This window comes from Acanthisitta chloris, unplaced genomic scaffold, assembly GCF_000695815.1.
Source record: "Acanthisitta chloris isolate BGI_N310 unplaced genomic scaffold, ASM69581v1 scaffold429, whole genome shotgun sequence".
In the NCBI taxonomy this organism is placed as follows: Eukaryota; Metazoa; Chordata; class Aves; order Passeriformes; family Acanthisittidae; genus Acanthisitta; species Acanthisitta chloris.
The window spans coordinates 17,266-43,815 of record NW_008690598.1 but is presented as its reverse complement, the minus strand read 5'-3'; the positions used below and the strand labels follow the sequence as shown (position 1 = coordinate 43,815).

General features: G+C 41.4%; 1 protein-coding gene across 1 annotated transcript in view; it reads left to right on the top strand.

The window, feature by feature from the left end:
* Positions 1-26,550, top strand: part of LOC103809045 (protein unc-13 homolog B-like) — a gene marked incomplete at its 5' end in the record, with an annotated part of 147,181 nt that overhangs the window by 104,827 nt on the left and 15,804 nt on the right. Inside the window, 8 exons of the mRNA XM_009081856.1 lie at positions 1,087-1,213; positions 6,460-6,556; positions 7,356-7,499; positions 7,637-7,714; positions 8,255-8,332; positions 15,385-15,473; positions 18,493-18,645; positions 20,562-20,685. Coding sequence (XP_009080104.1) covers positions 1,087-1,213; positions 6,460-6,556; positions 7,356-7,499; positions 7,637-7,714; positions 8,255-8,332; positions 15,385-15,473; positions 18,493-18,645; positions 20,562-20,685 — 890 coding nt within the window. The remainder of the gene's footprint in view (positions 1-1,086; positions 1,214-6,459; positions 6,557-7,355; positions 7,500-7,636; positions 7,715-8,254; positions 8,333-15,384; positions 15,474-18,492; positions 18,646-20,561; positions 20,686-26,550) is intronic.

Genomic DNA, 26,550 nt, shown 5'->3' with positions numbered 1-26,550 from the left:
AAGATGGGTATGGACAGGTGGCACTGGGGAGCAGCAGTGCAGAATTGATCACCTGATAATTCAGGGTCACAGTGCAGACAAAAACCGACTGCTGACTCCTCACAGCAGCATGAGAAAGGAATTAATTTTAATCTTTACAGGGAGGATTTTGAGGAAAAGCAGTGCAGTAGAAGGAGCTGCCTGTGTAAGCGCACGAAGGGAGGCTTGGGAGAAAGTGTTGAGCTGCTTTTGGAAAAACTTAACAAGCAGTTTAAAAACAGGGACTGTCGGCTGATCAGGGGAGGGAATCAACTGCTGAAATATGGTAGTGGAGCATACATTTCCTTTCATAAGGAAGAGGAGCAGTGGTCTAGGGAGATGATCTCCACAGAGATGTAGGCTTGAGTATAGCCAGTGCTTTAGCAGCATAGGTGTGTGAGAAGGGTCCTGTTCTGGAAGCATGTGCATTTATACAAGGAGGAACTGCATTGCCCCAACATTGCCTGGGTAAAAAACCATAGGGAAACCTGCAGGAGGAAGAGGCTCAGCAGCAGACACTGCCTTCTGGAAGGAGAAGTGCCATTAATTTCTCCAAACTGAGGATCAGAGAAGGCTCCAGCTCCTGTGTAGCTCATTTGAACTTGCTTGGGACTCATTGTGTCAAAGTCTTAATGGTTTCTACTCTTGTCTCCTAGGGGATGTAGTGTAACATGTTGGTATTGCCTTTGTTTATGTCCAAAAATGAACAGATGCGTTCTCCTTGATTTTGTTTTGCCTGCAAAGATGAAATATCTACTGTGATATGTTAAATGAAAAGGCCATAAGAAATTGCTCTAGGTTTAGTGCTTTGACAAGCAAAAAAATCTTCAACAAATGGAAATATTAATTGGAGCTACAGAAACAAACTCCAGAGCCCAAATGGTCAGCCTCCAGGATCCCCCGCCTGCTGCCAGAATCATGTCTTGTGAAGAGTTTGTGCCTCTACAGGTGCTTCATCCTCAAAACCATTGCAAACTGCAGATGTGCTTTAGAAGACCTTCCTGTGCCTGATGTGGTGACAGTAGTAAAGTCAGACCTAACTACTTTTTTTCCCCCCCTTCCTTACAGAGCATGAGAAACACAGACTGTGTAAAAGTGCGGACTATATGAATTTACACTTCAAAGTGAAGTGGCTGTACAACGAATATGTTCGTGATCTGCCTGCCTTCAAGGGAAAAGTGCCTGAATATCCAGCGTGAGTGTATTACATCTTCTGTAGTAAATCCCCACTGTCTGTCTCCTTGTGTTCCCTTGAGGGTAGGATGGCCATTTGGTTCTGTGTCTGCTTTGCATGATACATTATTTCTTCACTCCTAATTCTCTGGTTTATGTGCATGTTTGTTGCTTCTGGTGTTGAATGCCACTGCCCTTGCCACAAATCAGTTTCTTACTGTGCAGTATCTCCTAACATGTCAAAGACTTTAGCAATGGCACAGACAGTCTTTAAGCCACTCTGTGCCTGCAGTGTGGACTTTGCTCAGTTTTTGAACAGCAGATGTATGCTTAGATTCTTGTGTATATACTGCTTTCTGTATATATACAGTATGTCTGTATGTGTGTGTATAGATGTTGTATGTACACACACACAACAGGAATTGTAAGATAATGTTTTCTCTTTCTTAGTAAGACCAGGTGGTTTAGTTGGAAACATCATATAAGCTGTCACTTTTGAACTCTAAGCAATTGTTTGCAAGACTTATTTAACTTTAAAAGAACAGCAGTAGATTTCAGACCTGGAAAATATGTATGAGCCCAAGAGGTTGTCTGAGCAACCTGGAGATAATGTTGTAGCTAGTGCCACACTTGGTCTAAGGCATGAGCACATATCCTGGGGCTGACCAGTGTTTGGCTGGTTTTCAGAGGCTTTCAGTGTTAGTTGTTTCACATCTCCTTTCTTTTCTTGTGCTTCACAGTTATCCATTGGGTTTTGGCATTTTAACACACTTGCCTTTTTCCCCCTTCCAAATCTTTCTGGCTTCAGTTTGAGCTTGTTTTAACAAGCCTGGGCATGGAGAATAAATGGTTCCTGCTTTACAAGAGTAAAATGCTTTATTTATGTCTCTTCCAGCCTTCTGCTGGTCCCCGTTTGTTCCCAGCTTTCCTTGTAAGTGAGGTTTACTCACCTCTTTCCAGCTGGTCTGTGTCTGAACATACAACACCCAGCCTAAAATACCAGTGTTCCATCTAGACCTTGCCTTGCATTGCCTTGCAGGCAGAACCGTTTATCTCACATGCTGGGTTGATAGCAAGCCTCTTTTTCTTTTATTCAGAGTTATTGTTGACTACTGATGTTTCCAGTAGGCTTCAGGCACCCTGAACTTTGTATGCTACCATGCTGCTGTTCCCATCCTGTACATGACTGTTCACTGCTGTCTAAATGCAGCACTTTGCACGTGCCTCTCTTGAAAAACACATCTTGCCTGGACTGTGTTTGCAGTTTGGCATTTTGAATTCTCGTCCCATCCGGTTGTGCTTGCAGTCCCTCAGGCCTGGTGCTAACTGCATATTGATAAGACTTGAGGCAGTTGGCATAACTGCTCAGCGTGGGCTGTGGGCTTTAATTAACAAATCAGGTCAGTGAGAGGCATAAACTTCATGAGCAGGGTGCTGGAGTGACAGTCTCAGAAGCCCCATTCTCTTTGCTGTGCCTCTGAGTCAGGGCAGTCTCAGGCAAGCCATCAGATATTCTTAATCTCTCTTGTTCTCCTGTGTAATCAGGATAATGATGCTCAGTTTTGTTCTGCAGTTTTTTGCAGGCTGTTCTGCTCTGCTGGCCTTTGTGGTAGAGCTTCAGTGCTCATGTGCATTTGCAGCTGTGGTCTTTGTTATTTCACCCTTGTATTTTAGTACAATAGCCACGTTGTCAGATACAGGTGATGTTTCTTTCAACCATAACCTTCACCTGCCAAGACATATCCCCTTGATATCAATTACAAAAATGTGCTCTTGTCCTTTGATTTGCTTCATCACAAGTATTTTTAGACTTGAAGCTTCCTTAAACAAAGGAGTCTAAGCATCAGGTTTGCACATCAGTAAACTCTTCAGACAAAACTAAATTGCTGCTGTCCAGACAACAGTTGGGTTGTCTGTCTACTTGTCAGACAAGAGGCTATCCACAAACTCACTTTTCACGTTGAAACTGTGAGAAACTATGTTTATAGTAGCCTTGAGATATGATTGAACAAAGTGAAGGCTCCAGAGTATTGAAGTTGAAGTTTTTATACTCCCTTCATTTTCTGAAATTCAGGAGCAGTTTCTGAAAATGAAGCAGCAATGTAGCTGGGAGTGAATCTTCAAAACTTCCTCTCTTCACTTCTGAACTACCAGCTAAAAGCTGTGAAGTGTCAGTTTCCAAAAACCCCTAGCTTTTAAGATGTGTAAATAAGTGTTCTATGTTTTGTTCTAATGCTGCTGTTAGCATGCAGCTCGTATTGTAGCTGTACTGGAGATTACCTCTTCCCTGGTGGGGGAAGGTGTTCCTTCCTTTGAAATCCTGTCAGCGACTTCTGGCTCTCTTCATCAAACATGGTATTTATTCTTTTACTCTTTGGACCCCTGCCTGCCTTCTTGCCTGAGCACTTGCCAAGGCCCAGAGGATGCTCACTGGATACCTACAGCAAATGAACAAGATTCATTCACATGTAAAGTGTGACACTGCAGGAGCCAGGCTCACGACCAAGTGGAAATGGCAGCCTTTTGTGGTAAACTTCCATTTAGTCCCACAACACCACTCCCTTTAGCAGCAGGTGGGACCGAAGCATGTGCTGTACAGACCTGATTTGGAGAGGTGGGCTGTGTCTGTTGGAGTAGAGTGAGTAAGATGGAGTAAGATGTGCTGACCCCTGCAAGCACAGGATGTCTCTGAAGTAGCACAGTAAGCTGCTGCCTTGTGTGCTGGTTGCATGAGTCATTACAGTATTTGGTTCTAGATCAGTAATTGAAGCAGACAAGGAAAAAATATTTGCCATATAACAACATTTTGAAGCTATTTCTGCATGAAATCAGATTATTTTTATTTGTTTCTGTGCTAGATAATTTTGAATATTGTTTTGGATATGTTGCCTTCCTAGTCCTTTGAGTCCCCCCTCACTTGCTCAGCAGTCCAAGGCCTGATAGTAAAGCACTGTAAGGGCTATTTAGCCTAAGATAGCTCTAGGTTTGTGTTACAGTTCAAAGCATATTTTCATCCTGAATGTGCACATGGGCTGGAAGTACTTAAAAATTATTTCTATCTCTTGTGTTTTCCCGCCCACCAATAAAGGGCAAAGTTAAGGCTGGCTTTATCCTGTGCATTTGCTTACATCGTGTGCTTACTGACAGAATTTCCTGACCTGACCTATGTGATTCACTTAATGTTTATACAAAACCTCTTTCTGAAGTTAGTGCTTTTTTGGTTTTAATGAGAAGAAGAGCAAATACACCACCCCCACCCACCTAGCAGTACCTTTTTCATTGCCACCTTTGTTTAGACAATTTGGCAAGACAGTGAAATACCTATGCACTTGATTTTGTATATCAACATATGGTAGCCATAAAAATGGGCAATAACTGTTCTCAACAGCAAATGGCCCTTTCTCGTGAATGTGGTGCAATAACTAAGGATGAATGATAATCAGGAAGTTGCTCTGCTTCTCAGAGTGAAAACTGTGACTTCTGGTACAAACAAGTAGTCCTCCCTGCACATTGACCTATGGCATGTGAAGCAGTCAGCAACTCACAGCCTGGGAACTGTGAAACAGGTGGAAGATGTATAGTTACTTCCTTATAAACTGCCTGAGTTCCCTTCTAAGGCTTGAGCTGTTTAAAATACACTATTGCAGTTTAAAAGAAAACGTTGAAAGCTTGAGAAACTTGCAGCAGACTTCAACATATGCTGACTTTTAGGAGCCTGAAGTGCCATGCCTAAGGAATTTTTCCAGAATGCAGGAAGTCCATATGCCTGTGACAATGTTCCACTGTTGCTGTCTGTAATAAATAGAGCTACATAGGCAGGTTGCTGTTGGCATTTTAACACTGTGTCAGTTACAGTTTCCAATATTAGCATTGATATGCTTTATATTTCAAAGTGTACAGAGTATTTAAGGCTATCTAGTATGCTCTGTGAATTTGCTCTTGATCTCCCTCTCATGTCTGGCACATGCTTTCGTGTTCTTTGCAAACTCAGCTCATAATTAGCGGAATCTCTATGAACACAGCTGCCTGTTCAGAGGAGGCTGTACTTTGTAAACCTCATATAATAATTTTTTTGTATGGACTGAAATCACACATGGGAACTTTTTTCTCTTATTTGTAAATGCTGTTTAATACTATTTGAAATAAAGACTTGCTTCAGCTGTGCTGTGTTGGCACTTGCATGCAACAAATTCTAGACAGAAATTTTGATAAGACTGCAAGTGCTATGTTAGTGCTTAAACACAGACAACAAGCACACAGAACTCCCTTTTGTACTGTGTGAATATGTCCCACAGAGCAGAGAACAGGGGGACTCTAAGATCCCATCACTGAAACTGCTTCTCACCTTGCCTTAGCTTATCCTCTGAAGTGAACAGGAATAACAGAGACAAATGTTGCTGTCCTGCTTCTAGAACCTCCCTATTTTGGGGTTCTTGACTGTGCACTAGGGTTGTTGGTCCAGTACTTAACATGAACTAAGTTTGTGCTTCCTCAAAAGGAAACCATGAAGAGCTGCTTACAGACTGTGCAGCTTCCTGCAAGCCCTAGCAGATATACCATACTATCACTAGGGACTGGTTTTACTCAAGAATCTTCACAGTAAGATCAGCAGCCCATGGAAATATAAGGATGTTCTGGGGAAGCCTTAGGGAAAGGAAGAGCAAGAATAAAGTGAAGAAAACTTCTAGCCATGATTCTTCTTTCTGGCAGTCCAGAAATAGGTCTGTATCTGCAGATAAAGTGGCTGAAGGGCCCTAGAAAATAGGCTCTTCATTTTCTCCCTTCATACTTGTTCGCAGTGTTCACATGAAAGCCAGTACATCCAAATGGGCAGCAGGACAGATGTCTGCTGGCATGTAGAGACAGTGGGTGTGGAAGTGTCTCCCTTGTGCTGTCTGGCATGTGGATGAAAGGGGAAGAAATGGCAAAGTGCTCTGAGATGATGCAAAGTTAGAGGTTGTGCTCAAAGGGAAAAAAAGGGGAAGATATCAAGAAGACAGAAGACAGAGATAGAGACAAAATCAGCTCAGGACCAGCAGTCTGCAGAGGCTGGGCTAAGCTGTGTCCTGGTGGTCCAGTCCAAGTGATAGTACAGGTGCTGCTCATCCTTAACTTGTGTACAGGTACAAGAATTTTTGGGAACTTGGCATGCACAGCATTCAGACATCTAACACTGGCAAGCTTGCACAAGGCTCCTGGAACAGCAGGACTGAGTCTGGTTACTCCATTACATGCTGTAACTTGCTGTCTTTCCTGTCCCTCCTGCAGGTGGTTTGAGCAGTTTGTGATGCAGTGGCTGGATGAAAATGAAGATGTTTCCTTAGAATTCCTACATGGTGCTCTGGAGAGAGATAAAAAAGATGGGGTATGTAGGTCACTCTGAGTGCAAGACTTGCTGCTGTCATTGAGTGCATAGAACCAAACAAAACACTGTAAATTCAGCTGTCATACAAATGGAGGATGTGGCCCTTTTTGCTTGCTAAACAACTGGGAAACTCATTTATTTTAGGACTTTTCAGGTTACAGAGAGCTGTTTAATAGCAACGTGCATATCATTCAATGATGTCTGTTCTGCTGCTGTTAATCTGTCAGCTGGTGGCTTGGTGCTCTCTCTTCCTTCTCTCTCCATTTGGGAGAGGTAATTGAAATTGAAAATTGAAGCACTTTGCATGTACTTAGTCATGCAGTGAGAATGTGACCTTAATCCACTAACAGACCAATCTTATTCTTAATTTTCTGAGTATTCCCAGTGGGGAGAAGAGCTTTCCCATTTGTTCAGTGACTCTTGGCACTGTAGTCTGTGATACTAATGGAAACATTCTCTAAATTTTTTTTAAATCCAAAAAAAAGCTCTTACTCTCTCTCCTTCTTTCTTCATTAACTGACAGGCAAACCATACTTTTCATTAAGCATCTCAGCATCATGCTGCATTTCCCTGGTGCTTGTCATGTCATAGTTGGTAAAGGACAATAAACTTATAACCAAACTGAATTGGCTATTTGGCTCCTCTAGGCATTATGGAGAGTTATTGGCTATTTCTGAGAAATATGTAGGTTTTAGTAAAGTTGTTTTGCCTTCAGTGCAACAGATGGTGGAAACAACAGTAAAATGGGCATGTTTCAGATCTTTTCATTTGACAATGATTCTTTGTTCTTCTGTTTTAGTTCCAGCAAACATCTGAGCATGCTCTGTTCTCTTGCTCAGTGGTGGATGTCTTCACCCAGCTCAATCAGAGCTTTGAGATCATTAAGAAGCTGGAGTGCCCAGACCCTGTCATTGTTGCTCATTATAATAGGAGGTTTGCTAAGGTAATATCCTCAACATCCAGATGTTTATCTTTCCTTAGTGGAATGTGAAACAGTATGATGTAGTTTCTGTTTTATTTCCTGGAGCTCTTCTGCAGTCATAGAGGGCAAGTAATAGTGCTCACATCTTGTCTTCACAGACTATTGGGAAAGTGCTGATGCAGTATGCTGACATACTCTCCAAGAGCTTCGAGTCCTACTGTTCCAAGGAGAAACTGGTGAGTTGCACTGAGCTTCTCTTTTGCTCTGAAGAATCACATAATTGTCGTGGTGAAACCAGTTTTCTCACATTGCACCTAACTTGTGATCTTCAGTATTGTTTTTAATCACCATTTGTATGCTTTTGCAGATTGAATTCTGGCTTAGCCATAAAATAAAAGTAGATCCTGAAGATGATTTGCAGGGTTTGGAGGCTGTCAGGTCCCCTTGAAATTAACTTCCACGCTGCCTGATTTGTATGTTACAATGCTGATTTAAAAAAAAAAAAAAAAGGTGGACACAGATTGCTCTGTAGATCTGGTACTTAGTAGAGATCTCCTGATCTGGAGTTTCTGGAACTGACCATCCCATTTCAAGCTGGAGAAAAAATTACTTGTCTTTTTCATGTTTTGAGTGCTGAAATCTGTGCATGTCCCACCTCCTATTTGACTCTCAGATCTGGTTGTACTTGGGGATGGATGTTCAGGCACAGGGTTTCCCACTGGTGACAATGTGTTGGCATCCTGAGCAATAACAGGCACCTGCTTTTGTCCCTTCAGCCCTGCATCCTGATGAATAACATCCAACAACTGCGGGTGCAGCTAGAGAAGATGTTTGAAGCTATGGGTGGTAAAGAGGTAAGAGCACTCAGAGACTGCGTATTACTCATTCCTACTGCACTATTGTTACTGGATTATTTACATCGTACTGATTTTTGAAGACTGCAGTCATGAGGAGAGTTATGTGACACCTGGCACTATCAGTGTGAGGGGATGGCCATGCCTGAAGATTTTGCAACTAAATTTGTCATAAAATGCAGGAGCAAATGTTTTGAAGCACAGAATAGCATGGAGAAGGAAAGAAAAGGTTGCACACTGTTCTCATGTGGGCTGGATGTGGGCATGGCTGATGGTTTCACAACTCTGAAGACAGACAGACATGGCTGAGAACTGTTGACATTGAATCATTTTATATGGCATATAAATGTGGGACATTACCTTGTCTAATATATCACAGACATGCAAAGAGTACTTCTGTACTCCTGTTTTGAGTGATACTAAGTTGTATCGATTTGTTACGAGATGCTTATTTTTAGAGAAATAATATTTTATTCCCCTAGATCACTGTTTCTGTTCTGATATAATATATATATCTTTTTTCTTTCCTCTTCTTTTTCATTGCTTTTCAAGATTCAGGAAGATGAAGAAAAGCCTGCTGCTGCTGATGCTGATGTTAGGAAAAAAAATTATTTTCAAGTGCATTTTCATTGGTTGTGTCGTGATAGAGCCTGTGCTATGGCCTTTATGCCAAGAGGAAAGTTAGATTTGCTGATGGACGTCTCAGTTTTTGCCTGTGTAGCTTTTCCAAATCTTTCTTGTGCTCAGTTGCAGAATTCTATGAAGTGGCAAAAATCTCAACAAATAGATTTACCCCATGAGGCAAGGAAAACTGCTGTCATTCTTTCTCATATCACATCAACTATCCTAATTTCTAAGCCCTACATCAAGAAGTACTGTTATATGCTCCCAGCTGTAATTGCAGTAGTAGCTAAATGCTCATTTTTGGGAGAAAATAAACTTGTGGTGAAATGTTTTTGAAGTGATTTATAAAATTTTAATGCCTGTGCATTTAATTTTCCTTAAGGAGTTAGTTTGCTTCTATTTTCCATAGTGGTGGCCATTAAGTAGAGTTTGCCTATATTTCAAATTGAAAATATCTCCTGATACTGTATTAAATAAGGGGAGAAAAAGGGTGCTTCTTGAGACTGTTCGTTACTTTCCCTGGCCTGGATTTCTTCTCTGCATTCTGCCCTTTTAAAACTTCCTCAGAGGGTGTAGGTAAGGTGGAACAGAGGTAATGAATCCACTATTTCTCCTGTACTATGGAATAAAAAGAACAAAATAGGAGAGAAACCCACACAATGAGCAGTGAAGCACACAGGAAGAAATGCGACAAACACATTAGGAGGCTGTTTTTTGGAAGTGATTTTAAAAAATTTTCTTTTCCAATGCTGCTTATTGCACTTCATAGGGCTGCTGCTGATCACCAGAAATAAATCGTGTTGTGTTAGGTGCCTGCATTATTTGCTATCCCCAGGGATTTCCCGCTCAGTGACTGTTTAGTACATTGCTTCATGGCTTGAAACCTGCCAGGTTCTCTGTTTTGCTAGAGTAAATGAGGTCTTGTCCTAGTTTGAGTAGTCTTTCTGATGCAGATTGAACCTGACTAGTGGGTAACAATTGGTGAGACAGCAGCTTTGGAAATAGAAGTTGTAGACAGACGTGCTGCTGGAAATGCATCTATGGGTTATATACTCCTTCAGGAAGGACAGTTCTTACTTTCTGTGAGGTTTTTTTATATTCATCTACACACCACACAATATCTTGCACAAGGCATGACTACTCCATCCAAAAAGGAACTGCTTCCTTGAGGGAGCAAATAGCATAGTGTTATGTCCTGGTCTTGAACTTGAGTTCTCAAAGGTGTTTTTGAGAACTAGGTGACAAATATTCCATTGTTCCTGTGGCAGGTGTGTTAGATGTACCATGTTTGCAGCCAGACCTTGTGAACCAGTTTCAGTTAATATGTGCTTGTGGCTTCATCTGCTTCTGATTCACAGATCTACCTCCATCTACACAGTAGCTGTAGCACTGTTCAGCTCTGGAAAGCTTTGAAATAGTACTGATACCCAGTGTTCTTTGCTAGTGGGTCTAAAACACACCCCTGTGGAAATCCTCATCATTTACTCCCTTTTACAGGAAAGGAAATGAAGGGACAGGGCTCATCCATAGTCACCCTGCAGTGTAGTGGCATAACATGTAACAAAAGTACTGTTTATTGAGATCGGGCTCCTTGATACAGTGCCTTACTTTACTCCCTCTTCCTCCTCACCCCTACAATGAGGTATGGTACCTCTTTCCCCCCATTTCTCTTATTATTTTTCCAACTGTAGTACTCAGAAGGCACAAAACAGGGCAAAAACTGCCCAGCACCTCTGGTTTTAATGCATTGACATCATGTGGTCTGTGAACACTACTAGTCAGTAACAAGAAGGACAGCAACAGTGTTTTAGAGAGCTCTGTGTGGAGGTGTTCTCCTCAGTCTGTGCTTGAGAATTCAAGGCAAATATATATACACACACACATGCATACCCAGAGAGAAGTATCTTCAGTGATTTTTAGGAATTCTAATTAACACTTTTATTTCTCTGTGCTGTGTTAATCTCATGGGATCAAAACAGCTTCACCATGATTCAGGAGCATTCTCAGGCATTCCTAAAACTTGTTCTGGAAAGGCAGTGTTTATGAAGTGGCAGATAGCATTAAAAACATGGTGAACAGTGGAATCAGGGGATGAGTCCTGGACAAAAACTGGGTACATGAATACTTTTTAAAACCTTTGATTCCTCTGAATCATCTCCAACACACCTGCAGAATGGAGATTATAGTTTAGCTCTGTGCTAAAGTGGGCTACATGCATTCAGTGCTAGTGTTTGCCTGAACTTGGCCCCATTTATTTAATTATTCATATGTTATCTAATAAAACCTAATGCGACCTGCATTTTTCTACTCACCTCTGCAGTTTTCGTGCGGACTTCAGCCTGTAGTCCATTATTTTGCTTAGCTTTTCATGAATAACAAACTCATGACACTGAAATTAAAAGGTGCTGTAGTGCATTGCACACTGCTGAAGTCTAGAGGTACTGTGAAAGCCTAGTATAAAATATTTCTGCACCTTTTTTTCCTGAAGTCAAGCATGTGAGGTGAGTATCAGAGACAAGCATTGCCCAGGGAACCCAAGAAATTAGCTACTGAGTAGCCACATATTGTCATCATACAGTTTTCATGCCTTTGGTTTCAAGCTAATCTGCACAATTAAAGCTTCAGGGAACTCTCCTCTTAATGCTTAGCCATGGTTAGCCCACATTTTAAATCCTAAATTAGCCATCTGAATAAAAAAATTACAGGATAGCTTAGAAACAGTCAAGATTGGATAGGAATGTTCTCACTGGATTTGCAGTATCTGCTGCTTGCTCCTCTTTTGTATCCCACACCAGGCCACCCTAGTATTTGAGACCTTGGCAGCTGTTGTTTGAATTCAGTGCTTCATGTTCCTTGCTCTTGAATGATGTAGGAAAGTGGGGAGATGCCTGAAAATTCAGTATAAGTGAGTCCCTGAAGTGGGGTTGGATCTGCTAGGCTCCCTGCCACACAGTCACCTCTGCAGAGGGGAGTGCCCAGGGACTGATGGAGCAAGGCAACAAAACCCAGCAACTTTAGGCTGGAGCCAGGTGAACTCCTTAACTTTCATAATGCTAAAATAAAACAGCAGAGCATAACTCTTCAGCTGCTGATATGTCAGATTAGACCTCATGATTTCACAGTGTCTCTGCCTTTCAGATATGAATTGATTAATATCTTCAGCCTTCTAGAAGTCAGGAGCTATGTCTCTTCATCTATACCATCTACAGAGGAAGCCTTACAGTCCTGGTCACTTGCACTTTACCAGGGTGTGTAGAAACCAAAAAGGAATTAATGACATCTCTTGGAAAGCTTGGGAGCCAATCACAGCAAATTCTTAGGCTCAGGGGCTCTATTTTGTCCATGAGAGGAGCAGAAGAAGATCAGCCTAAACTGAAGTTGATAGCACTGTGCTGTAAATGCCACCATTCAGATTAGCAGTGAACTTGAGGTTTCAGCCCTAAATGGGTTTGGATGAGATTTTGAGGCCCAGATTCTCTGAAGTGCCAAGTCCCAAATTTTCATAGAAAATTAACAGGACCCTAATTTCCTCCCTGAAATTTATATAAGGGTTAGCTTTTCCCTCTTCGCACCTCAGTTTTTCAGTATCACAGAGTTAGTCTCAACCACAGAACTGTGGGTGCACCAGCCATTATTTCTACTGGAAGTGAAACTCAGAGATCAGAAGCCACCTCACTGTGGGTACTGTCCCATGTTTTGCACAGAGAACTTTCCATTTTTCCTCTGAATCACCTCTGAAAGACCCACAGAATGGAAATCATAAGCCTTCTGAGCTCCAGCTTCCAACAGAAATGTTGCAGATGTGATATGTGGCTGTGAACCAGCTACCTAACACTGTTTTCTGCTTTACCAACCAGATTTGTCTTGCAGTCCAAGGAGCATTTTCTGCTATCAGTAATAGCTGATATGCTTAGAATTAATCGACTGAGCAACAACAGCAATACCTCTGCTGGTTCATGTGAGTGCTGTTACCAGTGCTTCACCGCACTGTCAGAGTAGTGTGCAATTATACTACATGCTACAGGGACTCTGTAACTGACATGTAATTTCTGTTTGTGAAACAGTGGCACACACCTGACAGCACCCTTCTAATGGACTTCAGTCATACTCAGTAATTTCCCGAAATTTGCTTTCAGACCAAAGTATGCCAGTGCCTAAGCAGTAATGATCAGTAATGTATTATGTGGACTTGTTCTCCCATAGTAGCAGTTGTTCAGAAGACAACAGCTTTTCTAGAATGACAGAGGACTTGCTGGTACCTGAACCAGAACACTTACCACCAGGGTTTGGCTTCCTGAGGATGAGGCTGGGCACCTCAGAGTTAAATCTGGGCAGCTGTCTTGCCAATTGCACCCAGAGACCTGTGAGCTGACATTCTGGAGAAGTGAGAGTTCCTTGCCCCGATAATGGAGCTCATTCCTTTGGTAAAGCATTGTTCCAGCTGTCTCTTCTTGCAGTACTGGGATGACAATCAGCTGTTCTTCTCCCAGGAAGATCAGTTTGCAGTAAACAAGTACAATAGCAAGGGGAAGCTTTGAAGTATCTGGCAAGCTTTTCATGTCACCTCACAGTAAAAGAAATCATTAACTGCATGGTTCATGAACCAGTGCCATAAGATGTTGATCCTGACTTCAAATATCCTCTAGGCTGTGCGTCTGGTAGCTTATAAAGAAGCAGAAGTAAATTGTGAAGAATCGTGTCTTGTACCAAATTCCTCTGGCTTTTCTAATTTCTAATTGGAAAAGCAGTTAGTTGGAATGTTTTGATGAATTGTGAACTGGTCCTATGTCAAATCTGTTAAAAGTGACCAAAATGAAAGGACAGTTCAGTGCCATTAATTGTAGATAGCAATCCAGACAGCTTGTGACTCGTTGCCCAGTAGGTGGGAAGGATTAATTTAAGGGCAAGAGAAACCACCTCCCCTAGATGCTTTTTTTTATTTTGTTACCGACAAATTTGACTAGAACAAATGCTGATTGGCATGACATTAGCTTCCTTCTGCTGTTGTAGAGCAAGGGTGTTACAGATTACAGGGATAGAAATTCACTTTAATAAAGGAAAAATAATCAGAGGTGGCAATGCCTAAAGTCATAAGGCTGAAGTCATCATAATTTTCTTGGGTTTTGGTTCTTTTTTTAATTACTTTAAAAATTCTGATCAAGGAGTTTCATTAGCACAGGTTTAAATGCCTAATAGAGTCAATTTTCCATGCCAGCTTACAACAGGAAAATGAAAGGATCAGATTTCAAATGCCTTGAGGGTTGGCTTGCTCTGGCAGATGCTGAGAAATATGAAGAGGGCTTCAGCAGTGAATTTAGAAGTGGGAACTCCTGTCCTACTCAAATCTTGTATAGATGGATATTCCATAAAAATCTGAGCTGATTTTTAACCACTGTACTGACACGTGGCTCATTACATTTGTAAATAGGTGCTCTGCCTTAGAGGTAAGAGCTGAAGCTCTGAATGGCAAATGCAAACATTTCTGGAAGCTTTTTGTTTTACAAGCAGCTTGCCTGCCTGCATACAAAGGCAAATCCATTACATTTTCAGAGCAAATAATCTCAAAGCATTCATCATGTGTTGTTATATGTACACACAGGTAGGTTGCTCAGAAGTGGCTCCTTTGAGGCTGGAGGGATGACTACAGCTGGAATACAGGGCACTGTTGAATGTAAAAACAGGTGGCTTTGGACTGTTAATAATGGAGCAAGCACTTTCTTACCGGACCTGCCAAGGTGTCAGCAGCATCCATACAGTGCTTGGGGAACTTGTCTTTTGTTTTCTGAAGTCTCCTCTGAACACATTATACAAAAAGCTGTCTGTCTCCATGTGAGAGTAGAGCTACATTTGCTTAGTACCCTTGGCTGAGATTGTGCTTTCCTAAAGCATGTCGTGGCCAGATTTTCAAAACAGCTGGAGTCCCACCCTCTGAAAGCAGTGGCTGTGTTTGAATACTTGACAGCAGGGTGGAAGGTGAAATAGCTTCTTTGAAGTTCGTGCGTGGAGAAATGCACGAGTAAATAACAACCAGTCTGAAAAGTGCTGTCTCCTTCTAGACTTAGAGGGATGAAATGACCCATGAGCTGAAGGTAATGCACAGTACTTGATGATTTATCAGCGTACTTACACTTTTGGCTGCAGGGAGTTCACATTCACTTTCTTCCTCAACTTTACAAACTTCAGGAAGGGTATTGAAGGATATTGGAGCCTGGGGAGATATAACTTGCTGCTTTTTAGGCAAATATCTGTTGATGATTTCACAGCTTCTGTAGCAGCAGCAGGCAGCGGAGGAGAACATCCTAGCTGGCAGAGCCCAGTGTGAATAGTTCACCTGCTTATCAAGTGTAGCCTCAACAATGAAGAGAACCACTGCAAAGGACAACAGACTGCCCTCTGGGTTCAGACTAAATACTCTTTTTCACCCACAGTTGGATGCAGAAGCAAGTGATCATCTCAAAGAGCTCCAGGTGAAGCTGAACAATGTTTTGGATGAGCTGAGTGCAGTGTTTGGTAACAGGTGAGTATTACGAGTTCCATGTCCTTGAAGCATTCCTTTCTTTTGCCTAATCTCATTCAGTAGGTTAAGAAGAGGAAAGAAACTCCTGTGAACTGCATGATGTTTTTCTTTTGTCCTAAATTCACAGTTTTTCAAATATTGAGACCATCTAAAGAAGTGAGAAATATTTTCAAAGTCTTTCTCTTCTGTATTGCTCTGCTTGGAAATGTAACACGGAGATCTCTCAACTGTGAAATGTATTTGAATTACATAGTGATTTTTTCTTTTTTTTTCTGTAAGTAGTGCTTGTCAGTAACAGAATTGCCAGCTCCTTTACTGCTCAGAAAGCAGTTTCCAGCTTAGCATTTATGAAACAACATTCTTGTTTAAACATTCTGCTCTAAGTGTATGAAACAGCTGACTGATTTCTGATTGCTAAATGACTATTGGAATAAGAAAGAAACAGGTTTGGAATTTGAGACTGACTTGTTCTAGCAAATGGTGTTTTCTAGTGTTTCAAGGAGAGGAACTCTTTAAAATATTGCCAGAGTAACTGATAGCAATTCAGTTTTATTGCAAATCATGTTATCATTTACCTGGGGATAAAAGTGTGCTCAACTTTGTAATAATTTTGTAGTGAACCATAAAAGATGTCAATTAAGCAAAATCTAGAAATACAGTACTCCCAATTGATGTACAGAAACAACCACTTCTCATTACAAACTTAATTCATTTCATCTTGTGCTTCCTAACTGGATTAATGCAGGCATGAACCGTAGTGCAGCTTGAACATGGATCAAGGCAAAGCAAATTGTACCAACTTGGCCTCCCACAGACTACAGATTTGCAGTACTTATGGCCAAAAAATCATAGTGGGATTTTCCAACAGCTGTTTGGATTTCAGCAAATAAACAGGGAGATAAGTGAAGAACTCCCATTGCCAGTACTGGATGCTATAGCAAGAAATTGAGAGACTGAAACTGTAACTGAATTGAATTGATAAGGTTCATAATTAGATGGAGGGTGAGTGAGAAGTCAAAACGGTTCAGGTACAATATTGATATCTGCAAATTAAAGACATTATCCAGTACCATCATACATGCTGGGGAGTGTTTTAGAGAGATGAGCCAGCAAGAGATTTAGCCAGTCAGGTGGCTCAGATGCTTTGTTCATTCCTTAACAGTAATAGGGAGTGAAAAGCAGAGCTGCAGTTTACTCTATAAGCAGAATCTTCTAAAGGATGTAAACGTAAGAGGTAAGACAGGTACCCACCATATTCTGTGCAGTCCGTAAACAGTCGCTCCTACAACACAGTGCACACCTGATGCTGCAGATCTTAACTGTTCTTCATCTTAGTGAGATAATTTCATTTGCTGAGAAAGAGTCCCATGTCTGGAGTGCCCCACCACCTTTGTGTTGAGAGAGGATTTTGTCTGGATACAGAAGCATTTTCTGCTTTACAGGATATTAAAGAGAAAAGGAGTCTTGGAAGGGTTTATACTTTGTGCAAGGCTAGCTGCTGTTTAGTTCTTGAAGGCTGTAGGAGTGAAGGAGGGAATTCCTGCAGGAATTAGGGAGCAGAAGGCCCTGTCTGATGGCATAGGGGTAGTTTTTAACTTGCTGCTGCCAAGGTCTCCTGTATTGCTGTACATCTACATAGGTTTTGCTTTCAGGTGAACTTGTTGCCACAGTGACTAATTCATTATTTTTCATAACATTGGTAACAATTTTGCCTGATACTATTTTTTATCTTTTAAAGCATTGTTATTTTCAATTCCTGTCTGAGGGCTTTAAAGCATCTTGAAGCAGAATCCTGCAGCTGATGCAGTATTTGGGAGAACTGTGGGGAGAGATTAGCCTGTGACAGAACAGGGACTGTCAGCAGTACAGGAAGTTCTTTATACTCTTTTTTGGTGTGGCTTATGTCTCTGGTTGTGATGATATTGTAGCCACAACTATCAGCCACAAAGTTTCTCTCTGCTAGAAATGGTGAAGGTGGGAGGCTGCATGGAGAGACAGCTCTGGAATTGTTCCAGTGACAGGCAGGCTAGAAGGGAGTCGAAGGGACCATGAGGCTGGAGGTGGCAGAAGGCAGCTAGGTGTAGAAGGAAGGTGAGAGCCACAGGGCAGAGGGGTTGTACACTAGCACCCAACCCACAGGTGTCCTAGGTGTTTTGCACATCACAAGTTTGGGTCACTTAGATGTAAAGCTGACTTCCAAACCCATGTACCTGCTCTTAAAGCCTTACCCTAGTTCCTAACACTTCTTCTCTTCCTAATTTCAAACCGCTGTGCTATTACTGGATGGTTGAGTATGACTTGTGGTGCCTGTTGTTAGTAATTGTTCTTTTAAATTTCAAAGCATTTTCTTTGTTTTGCTGATCTATTAATGATTTTTAATCATTGTATCTTTTAATTTTGAATGTCCTCTTAGCAGGAAGAGATGGAAAAGTAACTGTGCTTTAATGCCTTGTGTGCCACTTCATTGCAGGGACGCTGCTCGTTGCACCCACATCCAAGTTTGACACTTGGCATGGACTGTACGACTGTGGACTGGTTTAAGTTGATGGCTGTCTCCAGGCTGTCTCTATTATTTTAAAGACTTAGCCTATGAAGGATAATAACTGTATTTCTGCTGACGGCCTCCTGGGTGCTCAGAGTGTGCGTGCATTGTGCCATTGCTCTGTATGATACCCCCATCTCTGTGGTAAAGAAAGCAAAGGTACAGCAGAGTCCTTTGAGCTGTGAATAATAGTGGGTTTTGAAATCAGGAAAGGATCATTTCTTTCTGCAAGATGAATGAACTAACTCCTCTCAAATGTGGTCATGTCTTGTGTTCAGAGGAGGTTAGCTCTGTGTGGATGGTGGGCATAAGGAACTGGAGAGCATGCCACGTGGTAACAAACACAGTAAAGAAAAGAGCGGCAAATCTCGTGAAGGCAGAATATGTGACTAAGTGCATGGTTTATGAACTTGCAGTATTTTACCTTACATCTCTGCCACTGATAATCTTGTTTTTGCTTCTCTCCTATCTGTTCAGCTTTCAGACTCGTATTGATGAGTGTGTCAAGCAAATGTCTGATATCCTCTGTCAAGTGAAAGGGACAGCAAATGTTGCTGCTAATGCCAGAAACACAGTTGCACAAGATGCAGACAATGTCCTGAGGCCATTGATGGATTTCCTGGATGGAAAGTAAGGGAGTGCTCAAATATATGCTACACATACTGTTCATTGGATCGGAATAGAAACAGAGCAGAGGGTGAAAAGAGCTCTGTGCTCTTGGATTGGTCTTGAGAGGTCTGCTCTCTAAATTTTCCAGTATAATTAATAGCTTTTCTTCTCATATCTGCCTCTCACAAGCCATGGATAGCCTCTCTAGCCTTCATTCCGTGCCAGAGCACACTGTCAATTCTTTCTTCTACCTCTGGCAATTGTAGCAATCAGGAAAACACACTGCTGATCAGGTAGTGGGAAAGGCTGAAATTCTAAATTTTCTAGGTATGTTTTTTTCCCTATAGAAATTGCACTGTAGTCAGGTAGAAACATGTTGCAAACAGTGATTACATACTTGATGCATATACTACTCATTTTCCGAGTTGTGTTAAGCATGTGTGTTCCAGTCATACCTGGTGCTGTTTTGACTTGCAAATAAGCTTCTGAACTACATGATGTGCATAAGCTTGATCCATTGCTTTAATTAACTATTGCCATTAATACCATGTATCATGATTCAGCTGTAAAGAGACAGCTAAATGTGGCTGACTGGACATAATTTTAATCAGCCGAGCCTTGAACTACAAAGAGAAATAAGTTTTAATCATTGTAGAAGTTAAAATTCTTGGTGAAGCACAGCAGTTCTTTATTTTGAAAGGAATAGCCAGCAATTTGCATAACAAATTCTGCAAGAGAGATGAAGCTTTACAAGTTTTAAATACAGGGGTTTGGTTGCTCCTAGTGTTGATTACCCTGTCTTTCTTTTGGGTCACTGTGTACTAAGTGACTCCCTGCAGCGGTCATTACATCTAGGAGCCTTCTCATTTAAGCATTTTCCCCGCATGCCTTCCCAAAAACTGAGAAGCCAGGTTCCTTTTTACCACAGGGAACTTGGTATGCTATGCATTTGTCATCCAACTGAGGAGAAAATAATTTTGATTATGATAATCTGAACCTGGATTATTTTCTTTCCTCCTTTACATGAGAAATGGGGCGGGGGGGGGGGGTTTGATGCTTCATGCATCCCACTCAAATCAGTCTTGTCCCTGTTAGGTTTTGTTCATTTATTGTCTAACCCACTGTGGGAAGAAGGGAGTTTGGGAGAGGATGTTACGCAGTGTAGAAGAGTCACCTGCACCTGGCTACTGGCCACAGAGTTCCTGTTCTGTAGCTCTCCCAGTGCATGACAGAGTCCAACAAACATTGGAAAATTGCTTCTAGCACCTCTTGGCGTTTACGATAGCCTGTTCAATAATAAGGGAAGAAAACTAGGGAGATAAAGCAGAACTTCTTTTTGTTCAAGCAGATAAACACATGGCAGGTGATTGGTGGTGAATGCAATTACAACAAAATGTGGAGTTGTCCAAGAAAAGCTTTGGGGTGGTTGTAGAGGTGACAGATTTAGACTTCTGTGGCCATCAGAAGCAGGAATTTCTGCATAATGCTCTGGGAAGTACTAATTTAGCTATTCAACAAAAATAATTATAATAGCCCCTTGAAGTTTAAAACCTATTATTCTATATTTGTAATTTTTCCTCTGTACTCTGTAAACCCAGTTAAAGGGAACCTGTTCAACGGTACTTGCTCTTGTTTGGATTATATATTTATTATTCCCAGCCACCTATCATCAAGTGATACCTTCTTTAATTGCCAGGTCAATAAATAGAAATTATTGAGATCAAAAATGTCAATGATCCACTTTGGTCAGTGTCTTTAGTGCTAGAATTCCAAGAGTGAACACAAGCTATATTTTATGAAACAGGAAGATTTTTACCCTTGAAGCAATCATTATGATGAGCTGCTTTGTCTGGGGCACTGGTTCTTACATATACATGTCCTTTTTCATTGCACATTGCACTCTTTGAACTTACTCAGTTCTTGCTCTCTCCCTGCAGCCTGACACTCTTTGCAACTGTGTGTGAAAAGACAGTGTTGAAACGGGTGCTGAAAGAGCTCTGGAGGGTGGTAATGAACACCATGGAGAAGCTGATTGTGCTGCCCCCTCTTACAGACCATACGGTAAAGCATTTTCTCCTTCCTGACTCATACCAGAAAGTGTTGCCATTGCCTGTGTAACTCATCTCCCTGACCTAATGAGTCATCTGTCCAGGTAAATTTGTCTGCATGTAGCCTGCCTGAGGATGGAAAAGTACGTCTGTAACCTAGTAAAGAAAGAGAGCAGCTCTATTTATAGTAGGGTTGCAAAATACAGAGCACACTCTAGAAAGAAACAGCAATCCATGATCCAAAAGGAGTTTCTATACAGTATATCAACTCATATTGATTAGGGATTTGCAGTCCTCTAAGGAGAGCTGTGTGTGTTTGGGATTATTGAGTGGGTAGTGTTGTTTTCATGGCATTGGGTCAACACTTGTAGACACCCTTGCCTAATCATCTACTAGTCAAGTGTCTCTCTGTATAGAGGTGGTTAATTTGAGATTGATTTTTAGTGACAGCATCCCCCATTTTACCCCCCAGAAGGCTTTAACATCAGTATGGGCTGGCATGATTTCTCTGTTTGCCATGCTGGGGAGTTGAAAGCATGTCCACATAGTTTGCTTTAAAAGGCAGTCTTTTATATAATTGTTCAGCTGTGTGGATATGCTGGATGAATGTGTGTCATGAATGTAGTGGTGTTTTTAACAATGGTAGATTAACTCTTCCCCAATTTTGATAAACCACAGAAACTGATTAAATGTCAGTCACACATGCCCAGCTGCTCTGGGGGATGACACTCAGTTGGAAGTAGTGTGAAGTTTGGGCTATAACCGTATTATTTCCAGATAATCCAGAACTTCTTTTCATCTCTATGCTGAAATAAACCTGTGGTCTATGTCTAATTTATGTCGATTTATTTTTTCCCCGATAGTGTTTTCACTATTCAGTAGTTTCCTCACGTATTTTGAGTGGACTTCTTGGGTAGCTGTGTCTAGAGAAGTGATGCAAACCTGCCTTTTGCACTAGGTGTTTCTTGCTCTGAGAGACAAGGCACTTGTCTCTGGCCTTGATGATGACCACTTGAAACAAAACTGCTGAGAGGCAGTTTGCTGCCATATCTACAAGGATGAAATTACCATGAGGCATAATTTTCTAAAAACTGCTTTCTCTGAGCTCAGGTTTGGAGTAATCATTTCTGCTTGCCTTTTTAATTTATAAAGAAGAAAAAGAAAGTAAATGTAAGGGAAGGAAATTTCCCTCTCTCAGTTGAATTGCTTTTAAAATGGAGTCTTTGGGGACACGTGCTAAAATCATCATGTAAGAGCAGCATTAACATGACCCATTTGGAATGGAATCAGTGAGATCGAAGGCCTCAGAGAGAACTAGGGAGGAGCTGATTGAGCTTTGTACTTGCTAGTTTTGTATTTCAAAGGTGGAGTAGGACAGTAACTCAGTACTTGTATCATGGAGATGGCAATAACTGTGATCAGCCAGTTCTTCAACCTGTGGGATGTTGCTATAAGCCACTTAGAGTTTTTTTCACAGTTTCTTGTTGCCATCACTTCAGTTTCAAATTGAGAAGCAAATTGAACTGCAGCCTCAGTTGTGTGAGGTAATGCAAAATGCTGAATTTTTAGGTGTCTAATTAGTCGTATGCTAGCAAGGAGGCTGAACTAGTCCAAACTGAAAAAGGAGTTGCTGTTCCAGAAGGACAGTTGTGAGCAATGCCATGATTAAAATGGGCTTGTCTGCAGACCTTGAGCAGGGAACCCAGGGTGAGGCTAGATGAGCTACAAGGACAAAGAGCTGCTTCCACTGTCCTCTGGGACATAGTGATTTATTCTGTCACCACCAGATTTTCATCATTCCCAGTTGTGAAGGCTGACAGGGCAAGGTGAGACTAAACTCAGGGCTGTCATTGTGGGCAGAAGCAGTAGTTTCTCTTTTCGTTTGAAAGCACATCAGTCACAAATAGCCTTAGGCACTGTAGCACACTTTCCTCCCAACCCTCAGCAATAGAAAGCCCTAGTGGTGCCTCTCGATATTTGAAGAAGCACTGATGGGGATTTCCCTCCTAAAACTTCTCTGTAGCCCTTAAAAAGTACAGGATGTTCATGGTAGAAAAGCATCTCTTCTATGAACCATTTTCTCTCTTTCTGTAAAATTGCTGGAGGTGCAATATTGATCATGGTGATGAAAAGTGATGATGGTGATCATGGAAAGTATTCTCAAATAGAAGGTTCCTGTCACACTACAGTTTTTCTCACCTGGCACTAGCATGATCCTGTCACTACACAGTGCTTAAATGCCCATTACTCTGCAGATTGATCTATTCCACTTGAATTAGTTTCTGGAGGATTTTGTGTAGGGTGGGGCTCCGGTGAGAAAGCAGTCACCTACTGCTGTGAAGGATGTAGTAGGGGCAGGACAGTTTTACAACCTCAGAATGATGACCTGAGCTGCAGGTGTCTTCATTAATTTCAGATGAGTGGCTTCAGTCTCTCTGAGCATAGGCTGCCTGTGGCTTGTGAGATTAGTAGCAGCATGATCTCCAGTAGCTCACCAAGTACCTCACACCTCACTAATTTTGAGATCAGCATTTAACTAAACACCTGTCTTGGATGAGTGGATATACACTCTGGGAATCCCTAATTTGGGGTTCAGTGCACAGTGCTTGAGGTTATTAACAGGTGAGTTATATGTTTCCTTCTCACTGCTTAAGAAGAAACTATACCATGCCATCATGACTAGTAAGGTCAGCAAAGAGTGGTTTTATTCACACCCAGATGATTCCTCTGGAGCCTCTCCTTTATTTATTTCACACAGTACAGCGATTCATACGAGGCTCCATTTGTGCTTGCTCCTGCTGTGCTTTTTTCTGCTTTTCCCTTCACAGAATGAGAACATGGTCCAGGATAAGAACAAGATTTTCTTTAAGCTGAGGATAGACTTTACACGTGACTTCCAAGCTGTCTGTTCTTCAGGCTCATCTGCCTGAGCCACTCCAGAGCTATTCTGTGGTGGAGGAGAGTGTGGCTTTAAGAGGTTTTATGAAACCTTTTTTAACTTGTGTTAGTTTAAGTGAATCCTCTCCCTTGTGCTAGCTAGGAGCAGGAAAGTTCAAGGCTGCCTCTGTGATTAGGAGAAAACACTTTCTTAACCTTCAATAAAATTATGGTCTGTGAACTGCAAACGTGCCTAGATCTCTGTGCTGACAGATAATTATTTTCCCCTTTGATTCCCACTTTTCAGCGTATTTTGTCAGTGTTTAATATACTGCAACAGTTAAAAAAATAGTTTTTATTTTGTACTAGTGTGTACTAGTAAACATTGCCAGATATGATAGAGTTTCTAAATTAACTTAAATGCTGTTAGCAGATTATCATATCTCATTGCTGTTGAATGTAGGAATTAAAAAATATGGGAAAGGAATGTACAATGCTAGATGAAACTTCCTTTCACTAGTATGTTGCAGGAAAATAAGCCTCACTATTAACATGTTTTCCAAAAAAGGACTGGAATCCGAAAGACTAGCAATACACTTTTGTTTCCTAACTCTGTCAACTGAGCACTAGGACAGTTAAGCTTTGAGGGTTTGAGCTGCTTGGAATATAAATCAGTGCAGTTCTGCTGGCTTCTAGCAATTAGACTTGAGTCAACTGACAATCCTTCTCTAAATGCTTTCACTGAGAGGGAAAAAAGTGTCAGACCATTAATAAAGAATTTAAAATCTTGGTTTTGTGGACTATGGGTGTGTTTAATGTTTCTAAAAACTTTATGAAAGTAAAACTGGTATTATGGGAAGAAATAGAAAAACCAGCACAAAGGTCTGTCCCCTATCCAGCTATGTTGGCTGGAAACAGAGCAGAGTTTGGCATGATTCATGATAAGGACTTAATTTTTCCTCATATTCTATCCCTGACATTTTAATCAACTCCATTGTGGGCAGCTTTTTTTCCAAACTACCTGATTTTAAGTTTAGTTGTTTTCATTCCCTGGAACACCAGGAATAAGTGCTGTCTGTAGAGCTATGTGGTATGTTTTCCATGAATAAGTAACTTTTTTGAGGAATATGGCATCTTGTTTACAACAATGCCATTTGGCAGAGGAAGGAGCTGTCCAGTTTTTCATTAGATGTTACCAGCATTGATGACAAACTTCATGTAAAACTAAAATAACTTCTCCTTGCAGATGCATCGACAGATTGTCACTGGTTGATGAGGATTTTCCTAGTGTGTGAGAGCTGACTAGTTATCTGAGCAGCTTTGTTCCATGGAGCATGTCCAGTCAATGGGTATTCCTCAGTGCTGCTGACTGCCCTCCTTAGAAACCTGTGTCAGGGAGACTATGTGCCTAGGCTGGTTAATGTTGTTGTTCAAATGTATATTAAAAAAGTGTCCAGTGAAGACTGAAAATACAGAATTAAGAAATGTTGATGTTGGTGTGCTTTGAACCTACTTACTTTTTCAAAATTCAGGATATAAAAATGTTGATTTCTTTTATTTTTCTGATTGGTCAACAGTCTTGAAACCTTAAATTTTAAGACCCATAAGTCAAAACATTTCATGGCCAATCATACAGAACCCCAGGCAAATCTTTTGGGTACCGGAGTGCTGGCTGAAGCCCTGTACTCTAGTGGTTATTTGGTGTGGCCCACTGTGAAATCTCTTTGTTGCTCCTGCTGTACAGTCATGTTCAGCATTGCATACTGAAAATACAGAGAAATTCATGCTCTTGTAGATTAGAGAGTTGTAACTCTTTAACACTACCCATTGGGTACCGACAGCAAGTGGAGCTCTTAATCTCATTTCAGAAGCTTTCCTTTGTGAATGCGTTGTCCTTGCCTGCACTTTCCCCTCCACCCCCGCCAAAAGTTGTGAATTTAATTATTTATCAAGAGATTCTGTTTAGCTACAAAATCAATAATGTTCATTCTGTATTGATTTCTATTCAACAAACATAAAGGCGGAAGAACACTAAGGGTTAGATGATGGTTACAAGTACAGCAAATCAAGAGGTGATCTGTGATTACAGGTCGTAGAGTCTTTCAGCTTGAAAAAATTTCCCAAACTGGCAAAATTAAAGAAAAATTGCATCTTAAAAATTCAGTTCAGGGCTGCTGTTTTAACGGGCAGAGGGTGTCCAGTTTCTCTAGAGCAGGTCTTCACCTTTTCAGTGTTAGAGCTGTAAACTACCTAGTTTTCTTTGTAAAAGGATACCTGCTACCCCTAGCAACAGATATAAAGACACTTTTTGCTGACAGGAACCCTGTAGAGGGGCTGATGTTCACTTTAATCCTAGGGAAACAAAACAAACCAAACCAAAAGATTTATTTCACTAGTGATCTTTGCAATAGTAGCCAATTCCCAGAGTCTTCTCTGCAAGTGTAGGTATGGTGTAGTTCCCATTCCACAGAGTACTGACCTAAGAGGCAAGGAAGGCAGGAAAGAAAAACTGAGCAGCATGGGCAGGGGCAAAGGAGAACATAATAATTGTGGGTTTACATCTTGATTTATTACAGTTTGAGGTATTTTGGGGTGGGGGTGGTCATGGCAGTTGAGGCTAAGGGGAAGGGTGAAAGACTGTCAAGATGAGAAAGGGTAGTAAAGGAGAGGGAAGGAGGGCAGTGGAAAGAAGACTCGAATTTACTGGAGACCTTTGGTTTATGGAGCCAACAGCCCCCATACAAGGTGCCCCATGCCTGAAAATATTCATTTACAGTTTGAGGTATTTTGGGGTGGGGGTGGTCATGGCAGTTGAGGCTAAGGGGAAGGGTGAAAGACTGTCAAGATGAGAAAGGGTAGTAAAGGAGAGGGAAGGAGGGCAGTGGAAAGAAGACTCGAATTTACTGGAGACCTTTGGTTTATGGAGCCAACAGCCCCCATACAAGGTGCCCCATGCCTGAAAATATTCATGACCAGGTTAGATGGGGCTTTACCTGATCTG